This window comes from Gnatocerus cornutus, chromosome 7 (assembly GCF_029298725.1).
Source record: "Gnatocerus cornutus isolate USDA-ARS CGAHR chromosome 7, icGnaCorn1.1, whole genome shotgun sequence".
In the NCBI taxonomy this organism is placed as follows: Eukaryota; Metazoa; Arthropoda; class Insecta; order Coleoptera; family Tenebrionidae; genus Gnatocerus; species Gnatocerus cornutus.
The window spans coordinates 16,407,309-16,419,969 of NC_142239.1; the positions used below are offsets into that span (position 1 = coordinate 16,407,309).

General features: G+C 38.7%; 3 protein-coding genes across 3 annotated transcripts; 1 reads left to right on the forward strand and 2 right to left on the reverse strand.

Annotated features, from left to right (window-relative positions):
- Nucleotides 1–1,225: 1,225 nt before the first annotated feature.
- On the reverse strand, nt 1,226–7,992 carry LOC148171688 (uncharacterized). Its single transcript, XM_088041207.1, has 3 exons — nt 7,492–7,992; nt 4,005–4,196; nt 1,226–3,955 (listed from the first exon to the last, which is right to left on the reverse strand). The coding sequence occupies exons 2-3, from the start codon at nt 4,077–4,079 to the stop codon at nt 1,751–1,753; spliced, it is 2,280 nt and encodes a 759-aa protein (XP_087897333.1). The 5' UTR covers nt 4,080–4,196; nt 7,492–7,992; the 3' UTR covers nt 1,226–1,750.
- Nucleotides 7,993–8,312: 320 nt separating this feature from the next.
- Nucleotides 8,313–10,365, forward strand: Usp30 (ubiquitin specific protease 30). Its single transcript, XM_088041695.1, has 6 exons — nt 8,313–8,703; nt 8,748–8,917; nt 8,965–9,243; nt 9,289–9,507; nt 9,558–9,901; nt 9,996–10,365. The coding sequence occupies exons 1-6, from the start codon at nt 8,445–8,447 to the stop codon at nt 10,105–10,107; spliced, it is 1,383 nt and encodes a 460-aa protein (XP_087897821.1). The 5' UTR covers nt 8,313–8,444; the 3' UTR covers nt 10,108–10,365.
- Nucleotides 10,293–11,142, reverse strand: LOC148171690 (methylthioribulose-1-phosphate dehydratase). Its single transcript, XM_088041696.1, has 3 exons — nt 11,045–11,142; nt 10,544–10,998; nt 10,293–10,487 (listed from the first exon to the last, which is right to left on the reverse strand). Exons 1-3 carry the CDS (start codon nt 11,127–11,129, stop codon nt 10,368–10,370), a joined length of 660 nt encoding a protein of 219 aa, XP_087897822.1. The 5' UTR covers nt 11,130–11,142; the 3' UTR covers nt 10,293–10,367.
- Between the last annotated feature and the right edge of the window lie 1,519 nt (nt 11,143–12,661).

The window sequence follows — 12,661 nt, forward strand, 5'->3', positions numbered from 1 at the left end:
AATTTAGAAAAGATGGGTGGATGAAGGAGGTCGTGGACCATAAAAAAAGAACTGATTACGGTAATTTTACCTCATCGATCGGAAACTAGTTCCTCCATTAAGAGGCTCTATTAGTATCAGATGAAGCTGCACCTTCGCTTTGGGGTAAAAATTCTTGCCAGAGGAAATCGGAATCATTAAACTGCACAAATATGTAATAATATAGATTCCGGTCGAAAATTCCTCTAAATTCTTGAGAATTCTAGAGAATGTTGATTTAAAAACATAAAGATACTAAATGCTCACATTTTATTATGTAAATTTGAAAAAAAATTGAAATGGAAAATCTCAAAGAAAATGGCTAAACTAAGACATCGACGAAGACCACGCATGCCTAACTTCAGACCCAATGTTCAATAACAAATATTAATTAAACCATACCCAGACGCCTGAGTCTCTAATCAGAGTTCATATTCTCTTTCCTGAAGTCCAAATTGATAAGAAAAGTATTTTTCTGTTTTTATTTTTATCAAAAAAGTTTAGTGAAAATGAAAATTTTTAATAAATCAATAAAAAATTAACGAAGCGTCGGATCAAAAAATCTCTTTAAAATTCTTGTTCCCGTGGTCCAAACTGATGGAAAAAGTCGGTTTTTAAGAGATTTTAAGTTTTGACCAAAATCCATAAACATGACAGTTTTCAAATCAACACGAAATTTTGCACAGACTATCATTTAGCATTCCTGAATCTATTTCTGATATCAGTTGTTCTTTTCAATCTGTAAGATTTTCTAAGAAAACCAAAACTGAAAAGCTCAAAAAAATGACCAAGCTAAGATATACGGGGAAGACCACACACGCCTAACTTCAGAGCTGAATTAATTAGTTCAGATTGTTTTCCCTCAAGTCAAAATTAATAAAGACTGTATTTTTTGTTGTATTTTCATATTAAATAAAGAAACAAATTTTTACATAATGATTATTTATTAGTTCTAGTCCACTTATTCCAATTTTTATTTTGCATGCTTTCACGATCAATGAAGTTGCATCTTAAATTGTAATGTGAAACTTGCCACAGGTGTTTTCTATATAAACTGTACTTACTGTAACAAGAGAAAAATAATAAAAGCAGCCAGAAATAAGTACCACTGACTTACCGTTTTCATTTTTTCTAAGGTTTGTATAAAAGTTTTTGCACGTTCTTGAAAATATTCTTTCCAATAGCGACGTGTATAAAAAGAAGAATAGAAGGTTTAATTAATTTTATTAAATACTTTTGCCCAAAACATAAATTTTGCTATTTACACAATGTACACTTTTCGGTATAATTATTACTACGATTAACGTGATACAGGGTATACATTTAAAAATGAGAGTATTTTTAAAAATTTTTCTTTTTTACAAAAAATAAGCGTATTTTAAGACATATTTTACATTTTCTTTCTTTTATTCTATCGTTTTATAAACAACTAGTTACTAAATAGAAACTCATCAAATCAAATCCGTCTAATGGGACATCCATTTTACACAATGAATTATTTAATTAATTCAAATTGCTATTTTGTAATTACGTCCAATCGAGTAAAAATAAAATAAAAAAACCGACAACCTTCCTCGACTAATAATATCTTACAGTTTTGACAGTAGGCCGCTCACAATAATAAGAATGTCATGATTTTAATACAAAGTGGCATCTTACAAAATAGCAACCTTAAAAAGAGAGAATTGAAAAAAATCGTCTAATTGATACAAAATCGATCACAAATGGTATGTTACAGAACCCTGTGTTCAGGACAGTAAGTCTTGTACGTCTCTTCGTCAAACTGCCAGTTAGTTAATCGCGCACAGCACACATGCGCCACATTCACGCACCCTCTTTTGACACAACAAATGTTAGCCCCCTTGATATGACACTTAATACAAACAACATTACAACTCGTCCAAACCGCCTCTTCCAACCCCATGATTTTTGGCCCCACCAGATAAATTCCCGTTGACCAAACAATACACTCTTCGTGCGCCCAAATTTCGAAAGTCCCGCTTCCCGTGTCTGTTATCCCCAAATAAATATCATCGTCTTTCAAGTCTATCGAATACTTCCGCTTCTTTTTACCCGTAAATTTGATGTTGTTATCAAGAGTCCTCGCAATTTTCTTACTCTTAAACTGTTTATCGTACGGATCGTCCAAACGCCGTTCAAACTCCGGAGAGTTCGTAGTGATAAAGTACGGACCGAAAAGATCACCAGGAGCTGGCACTACACTATTAACTGTTGGTCCACTAACTTCAGTCGTATGAGGCCCTCGCTTGCAGAACGCGCAGATCCAAGACGTGTCTTTAGTTTGAGCGTCGTATTGGTTACTCAAAGTGCTGCAGTGGAGGCCTTTGGAGCGCACTTTATGTCGATACTCACTGTCGTCGTGAAACTTCTTAATCTTATGCGTCTTCTTCTCAGGATCATCATCATTCGTTGGTGTGTTGATCACACTGACGGACAAAGGCGAATCCCGCGGGCCTCTAATCTGAATGAAAGGCCCCCTAGATTTACTCGAACTCGCGTTACTCCCGGAGTCGTACGCATACACGTCTTTCATCAATTCGATTTTCGAGTTCTTTTTGATTTTGGAGGTCTTCAGGATTTTTGTTGACTTCTTCCCGGTTTTCTTCTTCGGAGTGGACTCAGTGGAATTCTCACTGTTTCTCCGGGATTGTCCTCTTCGTTGCTTTCGCTTTCCTTTCTTCGGCGACTTCTTCACCACAGCGAGATCGTTCGACGTCGAAGTAACATTATCTTGACTGGTCGAAGCGGGATTGTCTTCCAATTTAGACAGATCTTCGATTTTGGCCACGTTGTCCATCTTCAGAGGGTCGCTGGAGTCTTCAATCCCGGCAAACATCTCTTCTAGTTTGTTCTCAACTTCGACGAATTGAGTGTTGGTTGGTTTCTTCTGAGCGGAGGTGGTGACGTTATTCGAACTGTTACTTAAGTCGCTAGTTTCGCTCGTCAGAGTCTCTTGGAGATTCTCCTTGGTTTTGATAACACTAACTGAAATTGGTTTCGAGTCTGGTTTGTCTTCTTCGCCAGGCTTCGTCTTGAGTCCTTCTTGTACCATCGCGGCGATGTTGTCGATGGTTTCCGATTCCGAAGAAGTTTTCCTCCGGGTCTTCGCGGGGGTTTCTTCGCCCGTTTCCTCCAAAGTTCTTCTCCTTTCAGGGATCTTCTTCTCTTCGCTCACTTCCTCGTTCGACTTATCTTCAGTTTTAGGTTCGGTGCTCTGGTCTGGTAAGACCACTTTTTCTTCTTCTTTCGGTACGCGTATTGTCTTACTCGGTTTCCGTTTTCTTCTCGATTTGTTGCTATCCAAGCTGTCTTCGTTGCTGTATGGTGAAACGACTTCATCATCCCGAACGTTGGTTGGCGTGGGTACGTTTAATATACTGCTGGAATTGCTGTTTTCATCGTGCGAGCCCGCCTGCACGATGACCCCGCGATTCGTCGGTTTCTCCTCATCTTTTTCCGTTTCGTTCGTTTTCTCTATATTCGGATTAAGTCTTTCCAATATGGAGTCAACTCGTTTAGTTAAGCGCTTCTTGGAGTCCCCACTAAGTCCGGGACTGATCGACTTCAGACCCGGACTGACGGGTTTGATTGTGGGCCCCACCTCCACCGGCTGGATATCGAGAGCACTAACTGGTAAACTGTTTATTTTGTTGGTATCGCGCACACTTAAGCTTATGGGCGTCGTAACGATCTCCCCATTTTGGCTGCCATTGCGAGTAACAGATAGATCGACCCCAGGGGCATGTCTTGGGAATTGTCTGTCAGAAAGCATCTGTTCCAAGCCGAAGAGATGAGAGTGCGGCATAGTTTTCAGTGGTTCTGTTGTGGGAGTATGCCATGTCGGCTGGTGCAAGAGGGAATGTTCGTTGGACATGTGAGCGTGTTGTGGTTGTCTCGTTGGGAAATAGTTTGGTACCTTGAAGAATTTCAATTAAACTATTATTGTTGGAGGGTTGGATACGTACTTGTAGGTGATTCCAAGCAGAGTTTGCGGGGGGCGCTTGCCGACTGTGGGGATGATGAGGAGGTCCTCCCGACATTTTGACAGATCCACACAAAAAGAGCTGTTTTAGTCTGGTGGCATAGCAGCGGGCATTCGGATTTCTTATTTCTAGTCAAACAATACTGAATCCGGACAACGGCGCGCTATTCAAACTCTGAAACAAAACACGGTGATGACAGATTAAAATCTGAATTTACAGTGATGGGCAAAAAAAAAGAGCCATGTAGGCACAGATTAAATAATTAGTAGTTATGGTAGTTCGAGGGGTTAACCTCTCTAGGAAATCAGGGAAATCAATAGAAAATAACAAGAAAATCAGAAGAAATCATTAAGACTTCAGGGGAAATCAATAGGAAATACGAGAAAGTTTTACGAAATAACAAAGAAATAAGAGGAAGTTGGACGAAATTTCAAAGAAATCAGGAGAAGTTTTATGAAATCACAAGAAAATAAGAGGAAGTTGGACAAAAACTAGACGAAAATACAAGGAAATAAGTCGAGTTTGGACGAAATCGCAAGGAATTCAGGAGAAGTTTTATGAAATAACCAGGAAATAAGGGGAAGTTGGACGAAATCTCAAGAAAATCAGGAAAAGTTTTATAAAATCACAAGGAAATAAGAGGAAGTTGGACAAAAACTAGACGAAATTACAAGGAAATAAGTAGAGTTTGGACGAAATTACAAGGAATTCAGCAGAAGTTTTGCAAAATAACAAGGAAATAAGAGGAAGTTGAACGAAATCACAAGAAATTCAGTGGAAGTTCTATGAAATCACAAGGAAATAAGGAGGAGTTGGACGAAATCACAAGAAAATCAGAGAAAATTTTATAACATCATAATGAAAAAAGAGAAAGAAATAAGGGGGAGTTGGACGAAATCATAAGAAAATCTGGGGAAGTCAAGTATAGGCCATTTTTGAGAAGTATTAACTCCTGGTTGTAGTTCAATAGTACTTTTTCGGTCCGTATTACAATGAAAAAATCTTATATTGTGCTACTTTTTACTGCACGATTGTGATCACGTACGCAAAAATGTTATCAATTATGAATAACATATAATGCATTCACGATCTTTTTAGACCAGAGTAGGCCATGTTTTTTTTTCTTTTTGTTGGCTACAATGACTGACAGAGGTAGTTTTTTTACTGTCACATCTGACATGTGTCTTTCATGCATGCTAGTTTGCCACTTTTCTGATACCGGAAAAATCGTGTGTTTCCTTTTAATCGTGGAAGTAACAGTTTAAAGGCATTATCTTCAAAATATTGCAATACAATGAGTAAAGTGATTTCGTTTTCGAACAAAATTTGTCTTTAAAAAGTGCTACTTGCAGTTTCGAAAAGATCGGCCTGATTTAAGACTAGAACAAATGATCTGAGGTGTTACAAATATATTCTTTGTAAGGTACAAAGTCCCGTAGACGTTTGTTTTCAAAATATTTTTAGGTGCGGCGAGCAACCGTTTCCAAAGTTCTGGACACCAAAGATGAAAACTTTTGGCTGATAAGCGGCAACAATTAGAATTTTATGCCGGGAGAACAACAGTTTTCAAAATTATTAAGTCTATGAGTTACAAACACAGAGAAGTGAACGATCACAAGACTTTATGTAAATAAAAACAATTTAAATTCTAAATTGCTGCACTTTTTAGTTAACGAAATTCGCCAAAGTTTGGTTTTAGTGTAAGATTCCATAACATAAAACCCTGGGTCAAATGCTAATTCGATCAAATAAACTTTTTTAAGGTTTTATGACTAGAATCAAGACTTGGCAGAAGTGCTTCTTGAGAATGGTAAACTTTTTGCCAATGGAATGTACCAGCAGTAATGTCTTCCATTATGATTAATATTGCATTTGTTGAAAAATAATTTCAAAGTTTTAGATAAAAATTCAATAAAATTCTCATGTTCTGAATGTTCGGTTCTAACTGGCAACAGAGGAAAGGTTTCAGACACAATTCATAACCAAAAAAAGGTGACAACTCCAATCGACAGAACGAATGTCACTCATTTTCAGGAAACTTTAACTCGCAAAGGTTGACTACCAACCAAGTTACTAGATTTTCATGGCTTGCCGCGGTCTAAAAAGATCGTGAATGCATTATATTTCTCGCAGTCGCGAATTTCTTAGAACAATAAGAAACGAGTGCTCATCACAAAGAAACACATTAAACAATAACAGTCGTAAAAATGACTAACTAGAAAGGTGTTGTAATAAACTATGCAGATGACGGTGCATTTATAATTTGACTAGTAAATAAACACAAAATTTTTAATGCTGAAGTCATAACAACGCCATTTGACCTTTTAACATGTAGGTTGTTTTTTTAGCGGTTGGTTGCATCGAGTTTGATATTTCAGACAAATGAGGGGCGAATAACAACTACCAACCTAATTTAAATTTCAAAGACTGCTTCGACAAGGTTTTGATTTAATTAATGATTTAATTATTGATTTAATTAATATCGCATGACAGTAAATGATTGAAACGAATTTAATAAATAGCTGGAAACCTTGGGAATGTTTTTTGTACCAAATTACGATGCACAGGCTTGATTGCATCTCGACAAATTTAAATTTGAAAAACAGGCACTGTGTTGCCTACTTGACAAAAAAGCGACAGCTACCAACGCTAATTAATTTCACAGCCTTTTAAATACCTTTATTTTGATATGAGATATCAAGTTGGCTTTGTTTATCAGTTCACCTCAATGACGCTTATTGATTCATTTGTTTATTACAAACTCAAATAGCTTTAAAAGTCGGTCTGATCACTATATCCTTGGAAATCTAAATATGGCACGTTTTACCAAATGATTGGAGTTTTAATTTTACTATAAATAGTCAAGTCGTCCAGGAGGCATTAAATTTTTTACAGGTTACTAAATCTTTTTACCAAAATATTTTTTTGTCCGATTCCATTTTAATTTAACCTTGAAAAGTGATTAATTACAAACACCATCTTAATTAGGTATGCTTGCAACAGTTTTATTAAAATACTCTCGTACCATTATATTCCCGACGTTCCACAATAAACAAATCACTTTCTCTGTTAATCAATCTGTCAACCTTGCCAGGTAGTTTTAGTTCCTGTTTTATAAACAAGGCGAGTTTAATCTGTACAATTCAATGCATAGCATCAATTGAAATATGAAATAGTTTTTTTTTGAGCCACCCTCCCCGGACACGTTTCCGCCCCTAAAGCTACTAATTCATCCAATCACGGTGGTGTACATCAGAGATGACGTCACTGATTACATGTCAAACAACGACCCCATAACCGCGTCCGTGTATGGTTCCCTTTAAATCAAGCAATTTGGCTAAGAAATTTTCGGACAATGACGTTTCTATCACATGGCGATTTGGTCTAATGTCACGAAAAAATTGCCCTTTCATCTTGACAATCGATCCAGGGACATATTTACATTCTGGCAGTGTCGGTGGCGACTTACCTGGGCGTTCAGGGGCGCCCAAAACAGCCCGAAGTTCTAGCTGTCACAATAATTAATAAATAATAAATCACAAATTATGGATTCCTATTCTTTCGGTCGGATTGCACCGTCCTTTCCCTTTTGACAATTGTGGGCGCACACACAAAAAGACTTTTACGGCGTTTTACGATGGGGGCTCCGTTTTATTAGGGGCAATATTCAGGGAACCGCACAAATTCGAAAACCTGAATCGATGTTTGGGAAATAACACACTGTTTCAACGTTGACTGTTCAACTTTTGGCACACCGTTGCAGGCGTCGGGAGGCTCGCATCGACTCAGGGGGGCCTCAAATCATTACAAACACTCCTGAGTTAAACGGTGGAGGCTCTTTCCGCGATTTTTTTTAACGATTTGGGCAAAGGCACGGCCATAAAACAGCCGACTTCTAACAATGGCGGACCCGGTTTTCTACATTTTTGGAACACGGGCGCCATCTAGGGGGAGTTGCAAGACGCACGGTTATTAATTGATTAATAATTATCCCTTCTTTCATTTATCCAGTCCGTTTCTTACATTATTTATTACAAACTGGCATCCACTTCGATCGTTTCCAGACCGGAAATCTGCACCAAGTCACCATGATTTATTAAAAAATTTAAAAATTAATATACCCCACAAAGTGATATAAAATAGATTACCATTTTACAGAGACGGGCAACAAAATTCATTATTTGAATTGGCTAAAAATCAGTCCCAGTAAGCGTTGGAGCCCAAAAATTAAAAACAAATTTAACGGTTTTCATTTAAAGCACAAATTCTACATGTGACTTTAACATTCTAGGTTGGCACCCCTGCCTTGTCATGTTGTGACAGTTCAGTGACAGAAGCTTCAAATCGCGATTGGGAAGGAAATATTTTCACTTGTGTGCGTTCTTTTGCTAGAATGCTTTACACCGTCACGTCACTTTTATAATGGAATCTGACCGCATCCTGGTGGCTGCAGGTCTGACGGCAGCCGCCGTTGTAGGAGCTTTCGTGTTTTGGGGCCCTGCGACCGCTTCAGGCAGTGGTCGTGGTCGCTTAGCTGGCTTAGTAAACTTAGGAAAGACATGCTTTTTGAATGCTGTTTTGCATGCCCTTGCTGCTTGTCCTCAGTTCATCGCATTTTTGGAAAAAGACAGATATGTGAAAGAAACGAGTTTGAGGGGCACTCTTGCTACAGTTCTCTCAGGTAGTAAAAACTGCGTTTTGTGCTGTGTTGATAAAGTATTTCAGTTGTTAATGGTACTAACAAGTCTGTTAAGGAGACTTACGCTCCTGCTGCTGTGATTAACGCTTTGAAACGATTGGGGTGGGTGATTCCAGCTGGTGAACAGGACGCCCATGAGTTGTTGAATGTGCTGCTAACAACTTTGGATGAGGAAACGCAAAAAATTACAAGAAAAGTTGTGTTTTTATTGTTTTGTCAGGTTTCACTGTTTATTTGTTTCAGGCGGGGTGTCTCTCCGATGCTTTGGGGATGAACGAGCTTGACACCACTGAACCAGAGGAAGACATCTCTGAATTTAACACTCTAGGAAGTGTAATGTCGTTGAACGAACTCTGCCGACCCAGCAGTCTCAACTGGCGCGGAACGGCAATTAGACGCAATAGATGGATTTCTAGATCTTGTCGGGCTCTGCAGATGTCAGGGCCCCCTCAACAACCAGTTTCTCACCCTTTTACTGGGACTCTGACAAGCCAGTTGAGGTGCACAGAATGTGGTCATAAAGTAAGAGATTCTTGCTAATTTGAGTTGCTAATTTTGGAGTTGTAGTCCACTGTACGTTACGACAAATTTGAAAGTTTGTCGCTAGCTTTACCTAGCGGGGCTGGGGATTTAGGATGGGGGCGCCACAAGTTGCACCAGCTGTTAACGAATTTTGTGACTCCAGAAGTTGTACCGGATGTACAATGTGAAGGGTGCAATTCCGGGCGGGACCCCGCAATGCCCGCTGTTTTGTCCAAACAGATCAAGATACTTAATTTTGGAAAGGTGGGGCCCTGTTGGTACTCCGGCAATCCGCTCATTTTGTCGTTTTGCAGCTTCCGGTATGTCTTTGCATACATATATCTCGTAATACCTGGCAGCCAGGCGGGATATCCAAACGACAAGACTACGTCCAATTTCCGATGAGGTTGTCTTTGGCGGCTTACACTTTTATCCACGCTCACTATCAGCGGCGATTGACTAATTCTGTCTATACAAGCACCAGTGAGGGTGGCAGTCCATTATCTAGTAGTATGCCCATGTCTTGGGGAGTAGGATCGTTGTCAGAAATGGCCAATGAATTCCGCAACGTGTACCAACTCGCAGCGGTGGTGGTACACACTGGAGACGCGCATTCTGGACACTTCATCACGTATAGAAGGGGGCATCATAATACCAAGTAATGATTTTTTAATTTTGTGTGGGTTGTAGAAAAAATGTTGTACAACACACGCACGTAAAATTATTAATGAACGTTCTTTGATTGTTTTCAGGTGGTACTACACATCCGACGTGGAAATTCGAGAAGTTATGGTCGACGAAGTGCTGCAAAGTACCGCTTATATGCTTTTTTATGAACGAACTTCCAGTATGAGCGCGTTTTAACGCACTCGTGATTTGCATTTATTGTGCTTTTTTTGTTTATGTTCCTAATGTGACAACATTAAGTCTGTGCCATATTTTCTTCTCTTTCGTTAATAAATCCCAAAGTGAATTAAAGTCTTTCATCTTATGGTGTGTGCAGAATTTAAAATGTCACCCTATATTTAGAAGTGTGTACCAAAAAACTGTTGTACATTGCAGATTCTATTTAAGTTGTAAATTATTTGTATAGTTTATGAAAATAAAAAGTATCGTGAGGGATGTTAATTTGTTAACACTGAAGAAAATCCATGGGCTTTCATCTGGACAACCACATCGAACAAATAGTCGTAACACTCCGACATGGTTTTCGCTTGTTGCCAAGTGTCACCCCAAACGTAGACCTGCAAAAATTAAAATAAGGAGGCTCTAAAATAAAAATGTTGGTAGCTCTGCTTACCCCATGTCTGCGGACGAGCACAGCGCACGTCTCCGGATACTCTGTGATAGTCTGTGCAAGCCTGTCCTTCAGATCTTCCTCAAAAGGTGTATTTTCAATGATCGGTACCACGAGAGTGTCGTCATACCGGAAATTAACCCCCGTTTTTTGATTTTTAATCCCTTTGATCATCTCCAAGTGAGAGCATTTAAATTCTTTCCCCGGAAACAAGAGGGTTGCCAACAGGGCCGATTTCGAATGAGTATGAATGACAGCCCCCGCATTCCGCATTGTGTAAGCACACATGAATAAAGGAGTACACTGACTCTTCTTCAACTTCTTCTCAGAGGGGGGTAATTGAAGATCTTCCCCTTTTATATTTTGAACAAACAAATCGTCTGATTGGATGCGCTCTTTTTGAACGCCTGAAGGCGCGATGTAGATTTCATCGCCGTGCTTGATGCTGATTCCACCCCCTGAAAGCGGGTGCTTATTATGGGTCAATTTTAATTGATTACATACCTGTACCCGTCACCCACCCCAAGTGGTAAAATTGGCGACATAATTCCGGAATTAAATTACGGGGATGTTCCTTTGGATACGACATCGTGTCTACACGGATTTATTTACTAACACTGAGGTCAAACGATGATAAAATATCGTAGATCCTAACCTCAAACAACAGGTCCTGATTAAATTATTTGTGCGGGTTATTGCTGTGGTATGATAAGGAATGGGACTTTGACCTGGACAAATAGTAAAAAAAACGGGAAAGTAGCGGCACAATCGTGGCAACTAGGTCGTAATCCCTTTACACAATGGGAAATGTGTACGGTCTGAGCGCGAGTTATTGTCCGCTGTATAACAGGAAATGGAAAAATAAGGGTGGTATTGTAACTGTTGAGATAATCTTTATAAATGCGTCTACTGACTGGCGAAGACGTTCAAAAAAGGGGATTTCGATACGGGTTATGATTTATTATTTCCGAGATGCGCGGTATCTACAAGTGGCCCGGAAGCGGCTCGTCTAGTACAGATAAAGTTGGTGTTATTGTGTGTCGTACAACATTTTTTCTACGATTGAGACTGGGATTTTATAAGGAAAAGACTGTATTACTACGAAAACATTCATTTCGCTTTTATTGATTGATGAATACCGTCCGCATTATTTATACTGTTTTCAATGGAAAATTAGGGCCATCAACTTCTCCAACTTCACTCTTAAAACGATAAGAACTTCCTCTTATTCTTTATAGGCCCGTCAGTTGCCAGATTAAGTAGAAAACTTGTCGTTAACGTCCCTAATATTGACTTTTTTTAGTATACGTATTAAATCACACCACAGAATATTTTTAAATGGTTCCGAATTGGCTTTCAACTCAGCCTCGTCCAAAGGCCCTCCACTCATGTCATGAATGAAGAATCTAAGCATAAAATCATAATAACTGTATCGTAAATTACTCTTCTCCGTTTTTCATTAGTTTCTTGTCCACGTTTAACGTAAATTACCACAACAATTGTACGAATACGAAAATACTGTCCCACGGAATTCACTCTACATTTGCGTCAGTCCTAAATTTTCTTGGAATATCCGGCACAATATTTAAAAACAACGTGTTAATAAACTGACCAAACTGATTGTTTGCGATAATTAAGTCATTTACAATTGTATTTGGGAAGGTTCGTGGGGAAAGTCGAATTTTGCATTTCAAACAAAAATTTCTCCACGATTTTCCTGCGCGTCTGGTATTTCTCGTGGAGAGTGTTTCCTGTCCGATTATTTAAGTGATTATGTTTACACAGTTGCAGTGTTTACTGTCCGACTTTTCTTGGAATATGCACTGCTCTACAAACTTTGCTTCAATGCGACCCAGTCAAAACGGCGACTCCAAAAAGGCGTTAATTATAATTATGTTGGTGGCACTGTCTATTTGTCAAATTTTTGCATAAAAAAATAAACGAAAAACTGAGAGGAATGAAGAAGTAAATGGTATGAGAAAGACGAGGGACAAGGAAAATAAGCTATAGAAAAAAAAGTCTCGTGGATGCGAAAAAAAGAAAAATAAATAACAACTTTATGAACGAAAATAAAAATGCTGTAATTATTATGGCCGTTAATGCAGTGCAGTGTATAATTTC

What these genes read in the sequence shown, in the direction of transcription:
- LOC148171690 (XM_088041696.1), bottom strand. Translation starts at nt 11,129, where the DNA reads ATGTCGTATCCAAAGGAACATCCCCGTAATTTAATTCCGGAATTATGT. An exon ending in GGGGTGGGTGACGGGTACAG is followed by an intron (nt 10,999 to 11,044) that starts GTATGTAATCAA and finishes ACCCGCTTTCAG; the next exon opens with GGGGTGGAATCAGCATCAAG. An exon ending in TGCTCGTCCGCAGACATGGG is followed by an intron (nt 10,488 to 10,543) that starts GTAAGCAGAGCT and finishes TAATTTTTGCAG; the next exon opens with GTCTACGTTTGGGGTGACAC.
- Usp30 (XM_088041695.1), top strand. Translation starts at nt 8,445, where the DNA reads ATGGAATCTGACCGCATCCTGGTGGCTGCAGGTCTGACGGCAGCCGCC. An exon ending in CGCAAAAAATTACAAGAAAA is followed by an intron (nt 8,918 to 8,964) that starts GTTGTGTTTTTA and finishes TATTTGTTTCAG; the next exon opens with GCGGGGTGTCTCTCCGATGC. An exon ending in GCACAGAATGTGGTCATAAA is followed by an intron (nt 9,244 to 9,288) that starts GTAAGAGATTCT and finishes TTGGAGTTGTAG; the next exon opens with TCCACTGTACGTTACGACAA.
- LOC148171688 (XM_088041207.1), bottom strand. Translation starts at nt 4,079, where the DNA reads ATGTCGGGAGGACCTCCTCATCATCCCCACAGTCGGCAAGCGCCCCCC. An exon ending in CTGCTTGGAATCACCTACAA is followed by an intron (nt 3,956 to 4,004) that starts GTACGTATCCAA and finishes AAATTCTTCAAG; the next exon opens with GTACCAAACTATTTCCCAAC.